Below are 17,605 nucleotides of genomic sequence, written 5' to 3'. Positions count from 1 at the left end.
AGAATAGAATAGAAACAGAATAGAATAGAGCAGAATAGAATAATTGAGAATAGAACAGAATTAGAAATAGAATAGAAATTAGAAATAGAATATAGAAATTAGAAATTAGAAATAGAATATAGAAATTAGAAATAGAATAGAAATTAGAAATAGAATAGAAATAGAATATAGAAATAGAATAGAATACAGAACAGAATTAGAAATAGAATAGAACAGAACAGAACAGAAATAGCAGGGTTGGAAGGGACCTTGAAGATCTTCTAGTCCAACCCCCTGCTCAAGCAGGAGACCCTACCATTTCAGACAAATGGTTGTCCAGTCTCTTCTTCAAAACTTCCAGTGCTGGAGCATTCACAACTTCTGGAGGCAAGCAGTTCCACTGGCTAATTGTCCTCACTGTTAGGAAGCTTTTCCTTAATTCCAGGTCGCTTCTCTCCTCGATTAGTTTCCATCCGTTCTTTATCTTGCCTTCTGGTGCTTTGGAGAATAGCTTGACTCCCTCTTCTTTGGGGCAGCCCCTGGGATATTGGAAGACTGCCATCTTGTCATCTTTAGTCCTTCTTCTCATTAAACTAAACAGACTCAATTCCAGCAACCGTTCTTTATATGTTTTATCCTCCAGGCCTCGAATCCTCCTAGTTGCTCTTCTCTGCACTCCTTCCAGAATCTCGACATCCTTTTTGTAATGTGGCGACGACAACTGGATGCGGGATTCCAGGTGTGGCCTTACTTAAGGCTTTGCAAAGCATCACTAACGCTTCCCGTGATTTTGATTCTCTGCCTCCGTTTATGCAACCCAGGATTGTATTAGCTTTTTTGGCTGCTGCCACACACGACAGGCTCGTGTCCAAGAGATTGGCCACTCGGACTCCGAGGTCCACCTACTATTGAGTGAGGTACCACCTGTACTGGCTGTCGTGACCTCAGGAAACTGCCCACGCAGATCTACCCCGGGGTGGGCAGCCTAAGGAAGACCCCGGAAGGCCTGGGGCAGATCCCTGGCTTCTCCTATAAGGAAGACAGGGACCGATCCTCCAGTCCCTGAGAATGCTCAAGGGTGAGAGAGTCAGGGAGAGGACCTGAAGGGAAGCAGGCCAGGAGGACTAAATCCAGAGGTAAAATGCTACCGGTTTGCACCGGTTCGCGTGAACCGGTAGCAATAAAAGCTACCGGTTCGTCCGAACCAGTATTTCTGACGATCAGCTGTGCTGCGTGATTTATATTCGCTAGAAAGCAGGAAATCCTGCTTTTTAGCGAATCTAAATTGCATGGCACAGCTCTTCCCCACACCCACTGTTCTACTTACCTTCAAAAGGCTCCTTTTTCCGCATGAAGTGCACATTTGGCATGCACCGCGCATGCACGGACAGCGAACGGTTGGCAACCCAGAGAGGATTTCACCACAGGCTAAATCCATCCACAGGTCCTGGGAAGCACGGGGACGTTCGGGAGAGAGCACAAATTTGCAATCCTGATTTCAGCCCTACAGGCCAGAAAACTGGCATCACAAGATCCATATTTCCATTGGGATGGGCTCTAATATCCGTGGCTAGCAGGGAACCATGGCACCACCAATATCCCCGTACCCCACAAACAAGGCCTTTACCTCCAGTTCTCTGCTGAAAGACCATCAGAGTGTCCTAAGTATCACTAAGGATGACGGTCCCATCAGACGCTGCCGGGTGTCCCTTCTACGATCGTCACCAGGAGAAGTTTTATATCAAAATATGTGGTATCCTTTATACCATGTCCATCGTCCCTTAAAACGTCGACAGAAGCCACAAAGGACTGAGAATTTCCCCGACACTAAGTTAATCAAGTAAAAAGAGCAAATGGGGAAAAAATATTTTACTCAAACTTCCTCTAACCCTCCAAATAAGTTACCCGGACCTAATCTGCATATCAAAGGTTGAGGTCTGTCAAAACCAATAGGGTTAATTCCATTCGGTCTCCCAACGGAACTGCTTGTTTGCAAAGAATAAACTTCATAGGTGTCTACACACATATCCCTCCAGGGTCCCCCTAGAATCAGCACGTAAACACCCCCACCCCCAGGACCAGCTCCCGAAATAAAAGTCGCCGTACCCCGTTTCTCTGCAGCTGTCCCTAAAGGCAATCTCTTTTTGTTTTTAGAAAGAAACAATTATGCTTTCCTCGCAGCTATCTGGATCTCATTTTTATTTATTTTTGCGCCGTCCCAGATCCAGGCGGGACTCCCAAGAATTCTTCCGACACCCCGGGTGGGAATGTACACCAAAATTTAGTTCAAAACTTAGTTCAGCTTCCTTTGGTCTTGAGGACAATGTTATTCTTCAGAATACGAAAAAGACCCGAGACACAGCTGTCCTGGGCCTAATCCTGACCCCCCCCCCAAAAGAGATGGTTTATGGGGCAGGGCTCATAGGGGGCAGCTGGAAGGCACCAAGAGGAGAAAAAAAAGTTTGGGTTTCAGAAATTCCAGATGGGAGTGGGTGTCATGTCCCCTGTTGCAGCCTGAATCTGTGGAGGAAAATGAGCCTTTGGAGGAAAATGGGAAGGGGCAGGCTGAGTCAAGCCAGGGTCTTTCAGGATTAGGACAGCTTGTAGGCAGGGAGGAAGAGGGGGCAGGATGACCAAAAGAGGCTAAGCAGTGAACATGAGAGACAGAGCTCAGGCGATGAGCAAGGATCACCCCCTCCTGATCCTCGAGCACGGAGAGTGGAGAGAAGGCGAGAACAGTGCAGGCTGACCCGACTACTCAGGAGGAGAGCGCCCTGCCGGTCTCCACAAGGCACACCTGGGGACTGAGACTTAAGGAGATGCTGCGGGGAGGGGCATCTGTCAGGAACAAACACTGAATTCATGGAGTGTTGAGTGCGGTTGCCAACGTTTGAAGTTACCTGGATTTCCTGCTTTCTTCCTGGCTTCCTGGCCTCCTCGACTGGCCCTGCTGGATTTCTTGCTTTGCAGCCATGGTGCTCACAGTGTTGGGCTGGACTACTTGCAGCCAGAGGCTGCTGGAGGTGTATGTGTGTGTGATCACTTTGCTCTGGGATTTGCCAGAAACATGGGAGCGTTTGGGGGCATTCAGAGCAATAAAGGAGCGGTTTGAACTGTCAGCTGTGCAGTGCCCCGGGTAACAGTGGGCAACCTCCAGGCCTCAAACACCAGGAGGAGAGAAATGGGCGCTCTGGGAAGCTGTCCTGGGACCCAAATTGCAGCCTGCCTACCCACCCACTGGCTGAGAAGCAGAGGGGAAGGATCCAGAAAAGGGAGGCTGATCACCGATGGGGAAAGCCAGCTGGGTCGGAGCTCAGAAGGAGAGGAGTAACAAACAGGGGACTGAAAGGGAAAGGCGACCCCTGTCTGACAGCCGGGTAGGGGGTGTTTCTTCTTGCACAGAAAAGTAGTAAATATGGTAAGGACGAAGCCGCATACAGCAACGTGGCTTCTGTCTTCTCAGAGAGATGGGCAGACAAACCCGCCCCCCCCCCCCCCCACAAGGCTGGTAAAAGGCACCAAGAATGTCACCTCGATCCCTTAACCTGGTTCAAGTCTGCAAAATAATTACAGCCCGGAGAATCGGGAGGAATCCAGGGACACCGGCTGCCGTTTGGGAGGACTGGCGAGTGGAGCAAAGACGGTCCCGGGGGGGGGGAACAGGAGGGGTCTCCTAGTTGCAAAAAGTTGCTTTTGGTAATTAGGTTAGGCCCCCACCCACAACATCGGCCCCTGTCGATGGTCAATCTCGCCCAACATGTGGCCCTTTAGCCTTAATCAATCAGAATCGGAGTAGGAAGGGACCTCGGAGGTCTTCTAGTCCAACTACAGGAGACCGTACACCATTTCAGAGAAATGGCTGTCCAGTCTCTTCTTAAAAGCCTCAAGTGATGAAGCCACCCACAACTTCTGGTGGCAAGCCATTCCCCTAGTTAACTGTCCTCCCGGCTAGGAGGACAATTGTGCCTCGCCCCAGCGAAGCTAGCAGTGCACAAAACCCACCCCATGCAAGCATCCCACCAGTTGAACGTGTCCCATCATCCCCTGCAGGGCTAGGTCAGCAAGGGGGGGGGCAGAGAGAACAAATGATCCCGCTTGGCCCCAGGGAAAGCCGGGGCAGCCCCGGAGGTGGCGTGCAGTGGGGAACCACCTCACCGCACAGCCAAAGAGCTTCCTGCTGAAGCCACAAAGAACTTCCTGTCTGCACCGCCGGTGGGAAGGTCGACTCACAACCTACCTGGTCCTGCCCGGACCATCCCCAAAAGGCTCTTAGGCCTGGATAACTGGCCCTGCCATGGCTCGCCAGCTGGGCTTCTGCAAGGCTCTGGCTGGCTTCTGGCTTCGCCAGCTGTGGCATCTTCTCCCTGCCCCTAAACACGGGCTCTAAGCCCCATCAGGCTCTGAAGGGCTGGTCCCCTCCCAATTTTTGAAGGCTTTCTTCCCTTGGAAATCAAGGAGGGGGCGCCCGGAACAGCTCTGCCTTCCAGGGAGGGGCAGCTTTCTGCTTTCTCCCTGCCACCCCCGCCCATCCAGGCTTCCTGCCGGGAGACGGTTTCTATAGCAATGGCGGCAAAACACCAGCAGAGCCTCTGGAGGTCTGGCAGCCTGGGAAAGGGGGGGGCGGCACGAGCAGCAGAAAGCCCCCTCTTGTCCGGTTAGCATCCCACCCAGGAGGGGGGATGCTGAAAGGGGGGGAGCAGAGGTGGAATCACTGCTGTGGCTGTTTCTGATGGAGGGGGGTTTGCTCATTCTGCATCCCCCTCCCCAAAAAATGGAAGATGGGAGAGCCAGCCATGGGCAAAGGAGGGGAAGGGGGGAACAAGGGTCTCTGGTCAGGCCTTGCCTGATCCTCCCCTCCCCCTGGCCTTAAATGACCTCCTGGCCCACTGGGGATGCCCTATGTCCATCCCCCCTTTTCCAGCCCCACAGTGCCCCCTGTCCCAGGAAATGTGCCCAGATCCCCCTTCTCCTCTGAATTGCTCAAGGGGTGACCCCCCCCAAAGTGGGTCAGACCAGGGACCCCCCCTCGCCCACCCAGAGAGGGTCCTGGCAGGGGGGAGCACCGGCTGGAGCAGGCATCTGATTGGGGGGGGGTGTCGGCCCACAAGGCTGGCTGCCTCTCAAGAGCGGGGGCTTAAAGGCAAGGAGGCTGCCGTCTGGGGTCCTGCCAGCCACACACTCCCTACAGGGAGATGAAGGCAAAGTCCGCTCCCCCCCACAGTGAAGTACCCTCACCCATCCTCCTCAGGGGAAGGGCTGCCCCCTGCTTGCCTCCATGCCATCTTGGCCATCCCACATCTCATCACTCTCCATCTTGCCACTCACAAGGGGGGGATTCCCACCACACCGCCATCCTTCCCCAAATAATCACTAGTGTCAGGTTTCGATGCTATCTCAAAGCTGGGACGCTGACATCCAGGCTCACACCGAGCCCTCCTCCGCCCCCCATCAGGGTCCGGAAGGATCCATGGCAGATGCAGGCCCAGCACGAAGCCGAAACAGCCAGAACTGCAGTGCCATTCGCCATCGCCTTCCATTCTGGGAGAAGATCTTGCCCCTTGTGGCTTCCCTTCCTTCTCTCGGGTACCCCAAAGCAGGGTCCCAGGATTGCCAAGGGCCCCATCCTCACTGCCCCTTTCTCAGCCATCCGAGCCAGGGGAAGGAAGGAAGGGGGTCCAGCCATCCCACCCCTCCATCTCGGCCAGCTGCCCAGGCTCCAGTCCCAACTGGCGGGGTGCATCCAGATGGGCCCCTGCCTCCCACCAGGACATCAAGGCCGGAGCTAGCTGAGGCTCTGAGAGGAGAGCCCTTCCCTGTGTCTCCCCCAAAATTCAGGGGTGCTCCACAGCAGTCCAATCCCCTAGGGATCTCACAACCCCAAAGCCTCCTGCGATTCCCCTTTGTTGAGAGTGCGCTACGTCGGGGAGATGACCACCATGCGACGGACGGAAGAGAGGAGAGACCGAACGCAGTGAGGTCTCTTTGGGGTTGGAAGGAGGACGCTCGCTCAACCAGGGGAATGGGAAGATTTCGGCGTGGCAGCGTCAGCCCATGGCGAAGCCTTTGGGGGTGGGGGGCTATTGTGGAGCACGAGAGGAACAGAAGCCCACCCAATGGCGAAGGAGGCCTCGGTCAGATTGGGGTGTTCAACCCCGACCAAGCCGAGACAGTTCATCGGACGGTAACCAAAATGCCAAGAGTCTTAAGTTACAAGATCTGGCTGAGAGGGAAAGGTGGGGGGGGGGAGAAGTCTTTGCTGGGGGGGCGCTCACCTTTTTCCTCCTGGGTGACTTTGAGGAGGGGGCTTAGTCTGCAGGTGGCCCAGAGCACAAAATTTAGGGTAGGTGGGTGTTGCAGCCTGGAATCAAGGACAACTGTCCCCTTTTGCTCCTGGGTAGGAAGAGGGATGGCATCAGAGCCATGCCGGTGCCCTCGATGCCAGCAACCTCTCCCCATGACCCAGGCAGGGCTGGGTCACTAGTGCCCCTAAAATGTCAGCTTCCGTTGCCCCCCATCCCCTGCTCCTCAGCTGCTCCTGCCCATCCACCCCTACAAGGTGGGAGGGGGGTGAGGAGAGGGGGAGAGACCCTGGCCAAGCAGAGGGCGGCGTGGGTGTTGGGTCCGTATAACAGAATCACAGTCAGAAGGGACCTTGGGGGTCATCTAGTCCAACCCCCTGCCCAAGCAGGAGACACTACATAATTTTTGACCCGCTCCATCCATGGGGCCTCCTCTGCACTGACCCGCTTCTCAAGGGGAGGGCCAACATGGCCTCCAGGAATGGGGGGGGCAGTGTTCGTGGCAGCTGCCCCCCTCCTCCAGAGGGCTTCTGAAAGCCCCCTCCTCCTGGCTAGCCCCTGCCCCAGACCAGCCCCAGCAGTGGCAACCACCACCGGTAACAGACTCGGGCACATGGCCTCCCTTTGACCCCCAACCCTGGAGAGGAAGTTTGAAAAGGGGGCCGCAGCAGGAAGTATATTGGCTGTGCGGAGAGCGCCTGGCAAAATTGAGAGAAACCCCCCACCCCAAATTACTATTTACCATTTGCTAGTTACTCACTTTGGAGGGCAGGTGGGGGTTGGGGAGACCCTGATGGTCCAGAGGGAAGAGAGAGACCATGATGCTCGGATGGGACGACCACAGAAGAAACCCAGTTTGTTGGATCTGAGAAAGCAAATTTCCCTGAAGGAAGAGACAACCCTCCCACCCCCACCCTGAGGAAAGAGATGAAAGAGACTTCCGAGAAGCTTCAGCAGTGCCTCATCGGCCTGGCAGATGGATCAGGCATGGACCTCGATTCAAGCAGAGCGAAACTGAGGAATTCTGAGAGTTGAAGTCCGCGCCTCTTCACGTTGCCCCGGCGGAAAACACCTGGGTTTGTTACGTTGCTCCAGATCGTTATTTGGCTGTGCCATAGGCTCAGAACCCGCCCTTCCGATGGGAAAGGGGGCGCTGGTGCCCCAGAAGACCCCCAAAGGGGTCCTTTTGGAAACCACGAGCCCAAACCGAAAGCCAACAGCACCCCAATGCAGCCAAGACGCCAGAAGAGACCAAACGGGGAACGCCGGCCTTCCGAAGCCCGGGAAGACCAAAGGACCAAGTGCGGGAAACTGAGATCCACCCAGTTGAATGCCTATCCCAACGGATCGAAGGGGGATCCGTTAGCAGGAAAGTCCTGGAGACCCACCAAGTCTGGCTTTGGCAGAGACCAGTACCTGCCTCACAAGCTGCAGCGTTTCAAAGGGTGCCAATCAGCAGGCGGGCCCAAGGATGATTTTGGGGCGAAGGTGTCCAACTGAAGAAGGGCAGGGACCCCCCCTCCTATTGACCCCCGACCAGATGTGGTGGACCCTTTTACGCACCTGGGAGAGGCTGGTCTTGCTTGCTCTTGTGGATTCTTTTAATGGCGCCCACCCTTGTGTCGGGGGATTGCGCAACACCCCCTCCCCGAATCTCTGGAAGGAAGGAAGCTTATAAACCTTGTATGTAAATAAACCAGCATGAACTTGGTTGGTAGCTAACTAGAAAGTCAAACAAAGGCCGATCAACCCCAGTTACGCCGAGGGTTGCAATCCGAAGCCGAATGCCCCCTGCCAGGGTGCCTGATCATCTCAGCTGCTCCACACACACACCTGCAGTCACTAGGAAGGGGCCGCTCAGTGAAAATGGGGGCTCCGCGAAGAAGACCAACTCAGCACCGAACATTGGGAAGAAACTAGACTGAACGTTGCCAATCTAAAAGAAGCATCTGGGAGAAGGGAGGTTCGGGCAAGGACCCCTTTGGGTTGGGGGCAGCAGGAGTCTCGGCGAACGAGGGCCTCCTGGGCCCCGCCTGCGCAGGACACAGACGGGAGTCCTGGGACTGAGGCAGGGGTTCCCAGACTCCACCCAGTGCCCTCCATGCAGTGAGGAGCCAGACGCAGGGGCCCGAAGCCAGAGGAAGGGAGCAAAGGGCTGGTGGGGAGGGGGAACTTGTGCCAAACCACGGCGCCTGTGCGATGGGGGTCGGCCACACAGGGAACCTGCCCCAGAGGGCCACTGCTTGCTTCCTCCCTGGTTCCGTGAATGGCAGAGTTGAAACAAAGTGTGCACTCCTTCTACGGGAGCAAAAGTCCCAGAGCACCCACCCCTCTGCCAAGGAAGAGCCCCCCCCTTCCTGATGGGACAGCACCATGGGTTCTCTCCACCTTGCCGATCCAGCTCCCTATCAACCCCAATCTGGCCAGGGTCACCCACAGGCCCGGAGGACAAAGAAAAACAGCCTTCCCACGGATGCCACCAAAGGCTTCCCCTCGCCAGGCCATGCCAGTGCCTGGCAGCGGTCTTCCTTAGCCTTTTTCTGAAGAAGCTCCTGGGGTGGGGACCCTGCAGGGAGGAAAGCCTAGTTTGCTTTGGAGTGGGGGGGTGCAGCTCTGAGCCTGGAGGCCGGAAAGATGCCCGCAGCCATGCCAGGCAGAGCCATTCGGAGGCCTTTCCTGCCTGCCAGCCTGAGGACACCCCCCCTTCTGCTGCCCCCACACCACAGGCCTAAATGCTTCCTCAAGCCTGGAGGAAGGAGAAAGAGAGAGAGAGAAAGAGAGAAAGAGAGAGAGAGAGAGAGAGAGAGAGGGACTCCCTGGACATTTTGGCTCCCCCCAACTCTGGCCTGGGGATCCCGCCAATGGCTTCCGGCCCTTCCAATGGAGCCAGATTCCCAAGAGCAGGAATAGCGGCGTGTGTGTGTGTGTGTGTGTGTGTGTGTGTGTGTGTGTGTGTGTGTGTGTGTCTCCCAAACCCCTCTTCTTTCGGAAAGGGCCAGGAAGGCAAGGCTGGGGGGAGATCTTCTGCCCCCTTTCCCAACACCCGGGGGTGGGGGCGGCCCCAGCTTCCTGCCACCCGTCGGCTCCGACCCTTCGTCCTTCTCTCCCCCACCCCAAGGCCCACGCGCCTGGGCAGAGCCCACCCGAGCCCCGCTACTTACGCCGGGGGAGGGGGACATCCCGATTCTGGCTTCCCTTTGCCAATCCCTCCCTCCTCCTCCCCACCCACCAGGACAGAGCTTCCCTTCCCCGGGAGCCCAGACGCCGGGCAGGAGGCGGCGGAGGGGGCGGTGCAGGATTTTTTCCTCCATTCCCCCCGCCCCCGCCCCCGCCCCCCGCCGCCCCAAAAGACCCCCGATCCCTCCGCAGGATTCCCTCCCCCCCTCTCTCCCCCCCCCGGCCCCCCCAGCGCTGAGCCGCAGGGCAGCTTTTTCTCAGCTTGGAGGAGGAGGAGGTTAGCGCACGCCCGGCCGCCTTCCTCCCTTCGGGCTCGCCGCCGACCGCGGAGAGAACTCGCGCTGTGCCAGCTGAGCGGCCTCTCTCTCTCCCCCCCAACTCCCTTCCCCACCGACTCGAACGCTTTTTGAACCCCTGCCAAACGGGGTCTCGAACCTCGCTAAGAGCCGGAGCCAGGCGCTGGCCAGCTCCCTCCCCGGCTCGCCGTCCGCCCAGAGACAAAGCCGACCTCCCCGCGCCCTTCCCGACGGGCCGGCCTTCCTTCCTTCCTTCCCTGCAGACCCCCCCCCCGAAGAGGGAGAAGACCCCCCTCCCTGACCCGTAGCGCCCCCTCCCTGACCCTCGGTTGGGCCACGCGGCCCGTGGCCACAGAGGGGCTTTAGCGATGCTATGCCCGGGAACTGGCAAAGGGGGCTGCGGACCCGCAGAGTCCATTTTCTGCGGTGGGGGGTGTGATGGGAGGGGGACAAGGCGGGCGAGGCCGGACTTTGTCCGTAAAGGGGGGTCGTTCCCCGCCGCCCCCTCCCTCTTTCTGCCCCCTCCCACGAGAGCCCCCCCCTTTACCCTCGATGGAGATGACGTGCTCGCGGATCTGGTTCTGCAGCGCCAGATCGTCCACCCGCTCGATCAGGTCGTAGATGGCGTAGATGTTGGGGTGCACCGACTCGAAGCGGCCGATCTCGGCCCGGATGGCCGCCGAGTTGGAGAGGCCGAATTGAGGAGGGGGCGCCCCGCCCGAGCCCGGCCCGCCCGGGCCCCCCGGGGCAGCCAGGCTAGCAGTATCCCGCGGGGGCGGGGGAGGCTGCCCGGGGCTCTGGCCGGGCCCGCCCGAGAAGTTCATGGCTGGCAGAAGGGGAAAAAAACGGAGGAGGAAGAGGAGGCGAGGCCAGGCGGTTCAGCGGCGGGCGGCGGGCTCCCGGCGCTGCATGGCCGGCTGCGTTCGCGATGGCCCCGCCCGCCTGCCCGCCCCCTCCCCTCCTCTCCCTGCCGGCGGCTCCGCCAGCCACAGCCGCGCCGCGTCACGAGCCGCCCCCGCCCAGCCTCCTCCTCCGCCCGCGTCAGCACCGGAGGGAGGGACGGAGGGGAGGGAGAGGGGAGGCGGGCCGGGAAGCCGGCGCCGCTCCGCAGAACCGGGAACCCCCGCTTCGGCCGGAATGGCAGAGGAGGCCAGACTGCGAGAGAGAGTGAGAGGAAGGAAGGAAGGAAGGGTGATTAGATTGATATGGAGATACTTAAATATGGATTGAGAGAGAGAGAGAGAGAGATTAGATTGATATAGATAACTTTGGAGAGAGAGAGATGGATGAATGGATATAGAGATACTGGAGAGAGAAAGAGATTGATAGATTAGATTGATATGGAGATACTTAAATATAGATTGAGAGAGAGATAAATTAGGTTGATATAGATACTAGAGAGAGAGAGAGAGACTCTCCTGGCCGTGTCCCCAGGAGACTTTTAGGGGCTCCACAGCCTCTTGGTATCACAGCCACGATGCCTGGCTGGCACAAGGGTTCCTTCTCACCCTCCTTTCTAGGACTCTCGCCCGAATGCTTCTTGCTAGCCAGGTGACCTGCGTGTCTCAGCAAGGGTCTTGCTGGGCCACAGCCGCATTTGCCAAAGGGGCATCTTAGCGCCAACAGGAGCTGCGTCGGGAGGGCGTAACCAGGCAAACCCAGTGGACTTTGGCCAGTTTTTCTGCAGTGATGCCCATCCCTGGACCTTGAGTGGCTCCGCTGGGTTCCTCAGAGAATCAAAATCCATTTGCTCACCTGGGCAAAGGCCAGCCTGCTTGTCTCTGCCAGCTTTGTCACTGTGCCACCTGGTGAGAACAGAGCAAAGGGGTGTCCGTGTGCCATGAAGGCAGCAGGGTTTAGAGGGAGGCCGGGAGGCTGCGCACAGCAAGGGGGCAACCGGCCGTTCTCCAGTGAGAGGCAGAACCATTGTATAAATATGCAACAGGACAGGAGTCACCTTCCACTGACTGGAAAAGGGAACCTGTCTCATGCGCAGATGCCACCTCCTGCCCGAGTCTCATCTTGCCACCTGTTCTGTAATTTCTTCCTGGTTTGCAGCAGAACAGCTGGCACTGCTGAGTCACATCTGCGAGCAGCTTGTCCCGAGTGACGGATGGAGGGGTCCCGAGTTTCCTCTGTGCCCAGCTGAACTCTTGACACAGCACAAGGATTGGTTGAAAATGACGGCTGAGGTTGGACAAAATGAGCCTAACACGGGCTTAGGTGGGTGTTCTGGGAAGCAGCCCCCTCCCTGTCGCTTTCTAGCCAACAGACAACAGACAAATTTGAAATATATTTCATTTTATATATAAATTTGAATATATTTCAAATTTTGCTTTATGACCATGGATCTGGCCTGTCTGCTGAATTAACCTTTTGGAGTTAGGGTCTGACCTCCTGAATCGTAAGCCAATCCAATGGACCACGAAGCCTTAAACTCACCTGCTTACGTGCTTACCTGTGCCAACCTGGCCTGGAGAGAGGTTGTCTCCTGCTTGATGGCTCTTGCGGTCGGAAAAATCCTCCCTGTTTCAAATGTGGATCCCAATTCAGGAACATTAAAAACAAGAGCCACGCCCTGCCAGGAGGGACCCCCGGATCCATCTAGCCCAGCCCCGTGTGCTCCTAGGGGCCAACCAGCTGCCCAGAAAGCCACCCATCTGGCAGCCAGTGCCTTTCAGAGGCAGTCCCACTGCCTCCATGTCCAACAACCCTCCGTCCCTGGGACCTGAACTGGTCCACCCTGTTTATGTCTTGGTTGGTTGGGTGGATAGATCTGCTCTCAACCGGCTGCCCCCCCGCCCCCCGGCTCTGGGTTCAACCAGGAGTTGAGGGCTCCACGCAGGGAGGTTGCAACACAATTTACAAGGTGGAACAGGAGATATCGTCCCTTGTCTTCTGCCACGTCCCGGTGTGCCCTGGAGAAAGGCCTATTCTGTCCAGGGAATGTGACGGCTGTCCACTGAGGGGGCATCAGCTGTTATGGTTAAGGAACAGCATGGACCACCACTGCCGTGGCTTGAGTAAGGCATCGGTGGGTCTCGGGCCATGGGAAATGCTTCACAACCACACCTTCAACCGAACGCAAAATTTGCCCAAGTACGTCTCACCATTCCCCATGTATGACAATGCCCTACTTGACTCACGGACATGGTGGGAGTAATGGACTCCTGTCCATTGTATACGTGAGTGGAAGGGATGCCCTGCTTGGGCCATGGGTCTGCTGTTGCACCCTGTTGTGGCCTGCCAGCTGCGAGCAGAGCTGGCGGCAGACTCAGACGATGAGGAGGTTGGGGAGGAACTTGGCCAGCTCTGGAGTCTGGGGAAAGCTCTGATGGATGCTCCTGCAACGGACGCAGAGATAGAGCCAGGGCTGTCCGACATTTCTCAGCCACCGGAGGGACAGCTGCCTTTGGAGGCTGAGATAAGTGAGGAGGAAGAACAGCTGGGACCTGTTCCAGATGCATGTATGTGCAGAGCAGTTAGAAGAGGTGAGCAACGGAGGACAAGGAGTCGACTCGGGAAGCAAAATGTGGACACCGAATGGCCCCTCCCTGGCTGGAGAATAAATAGAAGGAAAAAGGGAGTGGTTGTCGTAGGAGACAACAGTTCGTATTTCTGAAGATTTTGCTCATTGTGTTTCCTGCATCAAAAACTGCTTGCCAGGACTTAATTTGCAGCCTTTCGGCTGGGAGCTCACGGCCTTGCACTTATCGTAAGGAACTGATAAGGTCTGTACTGCAGTTAACTCCTTGAAGGACTCTTGCCTGGACTTTTTGGTGGGTGAATGCCATTCATTCACCAGAGGAAAATAAAGAGGGGTTTTTCGTGACGAGTCTGTTTCTTGTTTCTGCTAAGGCTGAGTCAGAACACACCCACCCTGATGCACCCCAGAGCTCAGCAGGTGGAGGACAGAAAAGTCCCGGAGCCCTTAGAGAGCGGAATTGTTCCTGCCCTCCAGAACGGGTCCGATAAGCAGCAGAGAACTCTTCATGTTGTGCGCCTGCTGACCACACCCTCTTGTGCACTTAAATTGTCCTGCGGTGTTCTTATAGGGCAGGGGAGTCAAACCTGATTTCATTGAGGGTCACATCAGGGTTGTGCTTGACCTCGGGGGGGGGGGGGTTGTGGCTGTGGCCAGCTTGACATCACTCGTGTCAGGCACCTGTGGCCCGAGCGCTCTGCCAGTGAAAACAGAGCTCGGGGATGGGGGGGGGGGCTGCCTGTGGCCCTCCTGAGTTCCATTTTTGCTGGCAGAGGGTTGCAGGAGGCCATCACCGCCAAAAACAGAGCTCCCCCAAGCTCTGTTTTTGCTGGCAGAGGCACTGTGGCCCGGACTTTCGCTGTTTCCAGGGCGGCTTAGATCTCAGCACCCCATGGGCCGGATCTGGCCCCTGGGCCTTTAGTTTGCCACCCCTGTTATAGGGAAGAGGTACAATGCACTTAAATTGCCCTGCAGTGTTCTTATAGGGAAGAGCTACGATGGTGTGTACCACAAAAGCTCCACTGACCACGGAGTGTGTGTGTGTGTGCGTGCGTGCGTGCGCACATAGAATGCCTGCTTTTTCTTCCAACTCCGGCATGAGATGGTGAGGCTGGGATCCCTTCCTAGGTGCCACAGTGTCCTTTCTCAGAGGGAACATGATGTCCCTCAACACAGGACACATCAACTGACTGATGCCCCAGAGGTAGGACTGTTCAGAGAGGTGGTTTATTGTTCCTCCACCCCCAAATCTGCCATTCCCCAGACAGGCGTAGTAGCCTGAAAATCCTACTATGGGCTGATAGAAGTTATAATCTCCCTCGCTGGGCAGGGCCTGGTTGGTCCCAGAGAGCCTCTCTCAGATTAACAGTTTAACAGAGTTGGAAGGGACCTTGTAGGTCATCTAGTCCAACCCCCCGCCCAAGCAAGAGACCCCACACCGTTTTTGACAGAGGGCAGTCCAGTTTCTTCTTGAAAGCTTCCAGGGATAAAGCTCCCACAACGTCCAAAGGCAACTTCTGTTCCATGGGTTGATTGTTCTCACTGTCAGATAATTCCTCCTTATTTCCAGGTTGAATCTCTCCTTGTTCAGTTTCCAGCCATTATTCCTTGACTGGCCTTTGAGTGCCTTGGAAAATAGCTTGATCCCCTCCTCTCTGTGGCAGTGCCTCAAATTTTGGAAGACTGCTATCCTGTCTCCCCTGGTCCTCTTCCCAGATCGATGAGAGCAAACCTGAAAGGCAGACATGTGTTGATCACGGGACTTTGTCTTTTAAAGGTTCCCATCTAGGTCAGTCCTTGGGACCAGAGGTTTTGTCTTTCGATTCTTTAATCCAGTCCTGCATCACAGTAGCCCCCAGTGGCCATGTGATTTTGGATTATGTGTTCTGCCAAGGTTTGTACTTGGTAATCCTCAGAATGGAGCTCTACAGAGCAGGGAAGTTGACTTGACGGAGCTGTGCAGGAACTGTGACAGAAGTAGTTTTTAAGTCCAGAACTAAGGATGGTACTCAGAAGCAGCTCAGCAGACAGTTCCTTAATTCACTGGAGCATAAAGAGGAGGAGGAGGTGGAGGAGGAGGAGGAGGAAGGATGGACCTTGGTGCTCTCTGAGCTTGGTGATTTTCTTGCCGATGTTTCCTGACCCAACTAGGTAACATCATCAGTGCTAGAAGGGAGTGGGATTTGCAGAGAGGAGGAGGAAGAGGTGGAGGAAAAAGAAAACAATGTAAGATTCTGTCATCGGAGCCAATCTCAATCAAAGTACCGGTCATTTTTAGCTATCCTGCACATTTGACTTCTTGGTCCGGTCTACTTGTGAGGCTGACAGGAAATATGACATATTTCTTCCTCTGCAATTCCTTTGAGCTGGACCAGACAGGCCTCCACAAAGCCTTTTCTCAGACAAAGCCTCTTTTCTTCCGGCACAGCCGAAAGCTGTGGACACACCCACGGCCTCCTCCTTGGAAGTATCTTCTGACAATTCCGCAGACCAACATCATGGCCCAAAAATCCACCACAGAGGAAGCTAGCTGGACAGTATCCCCATTTGGGGTTTCAGGCTTTTCAAGACTCAAGAAGAGCACTTCCCACCAGGGTGGGCCATTCCTCCACAGCCCGGAAAGTTTTCCAACTCTGCTCTGTATACTTTAGGAGATACAAAGATCTCTTCAATATTAGATATTGCCTCACTGCCTTTATTCTTGATCCTCGGTTGCACAAACGGAGGCATAGAATCAAAATCCTGTGAAGTATTAGTATTGCTTTATAAAACTTTAGTAAGACCACCCTTACTGGAATGCTGCATCCGGTTTTGGTCACCACATCGCAAAAAAGAGGTCGAGACTTTGGAAAAAGTGCAGAGAAGAGCAATTAAAATGATTCAAGGCCTGGAGACAAAAACATACGAAGAACGGTTGCAGGATTTGGGTTTGGCCAGTCTGGAGAAAAGAAGGAGTAGGGGGGAGACATGATAGCAGAATTCCAGGTTTGGAGGGGCTGCCCCAAAGAAGAGGGGCCCCACTTATTTTCCAAAGCACCAGAACGAGACATGAAACCATGGATGGAAACTAATCACGGAGAGAAGCAACCTGGAATTGAGGAGAAACTTCCTAACAGTAAGAACAATTAACTAGTGGAATGGCTTGTGGGAGCTCCATCACTGGAGGCTTTTAAAAAGAGACTGGACAGCTACTTTTCTGAAATGGTATAAGGTTACCTGCTTGAGCAGCAGTTGTTGGAGCTAAGCAGCCACCACGAGAAAGAGTTGGCAAAACAGCTCAGTTCAAATTGGATCGGACAGAGAAGGTGGCTCAGTAGAAGCACCTCACTGAGGACTAGGAGCATAGGCTTTCCAAGCAGAGGGAAGACCTGCGGGAGTGCAAGGGCAGGTCCCGGCGCCTGGAGGCTCAGTGGGCTAAGATGGTCAGCCAGTTCCAGGCCATGATGCAGTCCCACTGGAACAAGGCCCTCCGGCTCTTCGCTACCAGTGGCACTTCCTTCTAGCCTTTGCCCAAAGCCCCGCACCAGGAGGCTGAAGCAGACCCCAAGTCAGAATTTCTGTCCCCCTCCAACCCACATAAGAAGACCCCAGAGGGGGAGACTCTCTGCAGCAACACAAGCATTCATTGCACATATCTGGCACAGGGGTCGTACTTTGAGGACCCCTGATTTAGTGCAATATAAAAAATGTAAATAATTTTTCTCATGGACCATCAAAATTTTCTTGCGGACCACCAGTGGTCCATGGACCACCAGTTGGTGACCGCTGGCCTAGATGACCTCCAAGGTCCCTTTCCAGCTCGATTCTGATCGATTCACAGACTGATGAAGAGCATTAAGGAGCTGATCTAAGCCATGGGAAGGGTGTCCATTTAAGCTGTTGAAAGGAACGGTACCTGAGATCACCTATGCAAAACCTTCCTCCCTCTGTAATGGGCAGTGGCCCACCGAAGCCTCCTTGTCTGGGGAGAAACTCCTGTGGCAGGACCAGGGTGGAGGCCACCCAGCGTCACACCAGCAAAGCAGTCGTGCGAAGGAGCCTTTGGGATTTGCCCCAGGATGCAAATCCCCTCCCTCTTCAACTGGACCACATCCCGCAGGGGTTTGCCGTGGCCTTTTTTAATCCCTTCTCATATATTTTTTTGAATAATTTAGCATCCCCCACAGATGCGAGCAGCTGTTTACCCAAGTCAAGACGGTTTACAAAAACACCAGCTCTGCTCCTCAGGGAATTGACTCGGAGCCTCCGAGGGGTAATTTTCTAGGTTTTTTTTGTGGGGGGGAGGAATCCGAGGGGACAATGCTGACGGCGGCGTCTCTGGCCACCCTTATCCCGGCCCTCTCAGCAATCCTCAGGAGCTGATGAGGAAG

The 17,605-nt window shown here is 55.4% G+C and overlaps 1 protein-coding gene across 1 annotated transcript in view; it reads right to left on the bottom strand.

Moving 5' to 3' along the window:
* AGAP3 (ArfGAP with GTPase domain, ankyrin repeat and PH domain 3) overlaps positions 1 to 10,581 on the bottom strand; it is a 48,840-nt gene extending 38,259 nt beyond the window's left edge. The window contains 1 exon segment of the mRNA XM_070944371.1: positions 10,299 to 10,581. Coding sequence (XP_070800472.1) covers positions 10,299 to 10,575 — 277 coding nt within the window. The 5' untranslated portion in view covers positions 10,576 to 10,581.
* Positions 10,582 to 17,605: the final 7,024 nt, after the last annotated feature.

The sequence above is a fragment of the Pituophis catenifer genome, unplaced genomic scaffold, assembly GCF_029215685.1.
Source record: "Pituophis catenifer annectens isolate HBS135680 unplaced genomic scaffold, rPitCat1.0.hap2 SCAF_5, whole genome shotgun sequence".
Lineage (NCBI taxonomy): Eukaryota > Metazoa > Chordata > Lepidosauria > Squamata > Colubridae > Pituophis > Pituophis catenifer.
The sequence above is the reverse complement of the archived record's forward strand: the minus strand, read 5'-3'. Positions and strand labels throughout refer to the sequence as shown.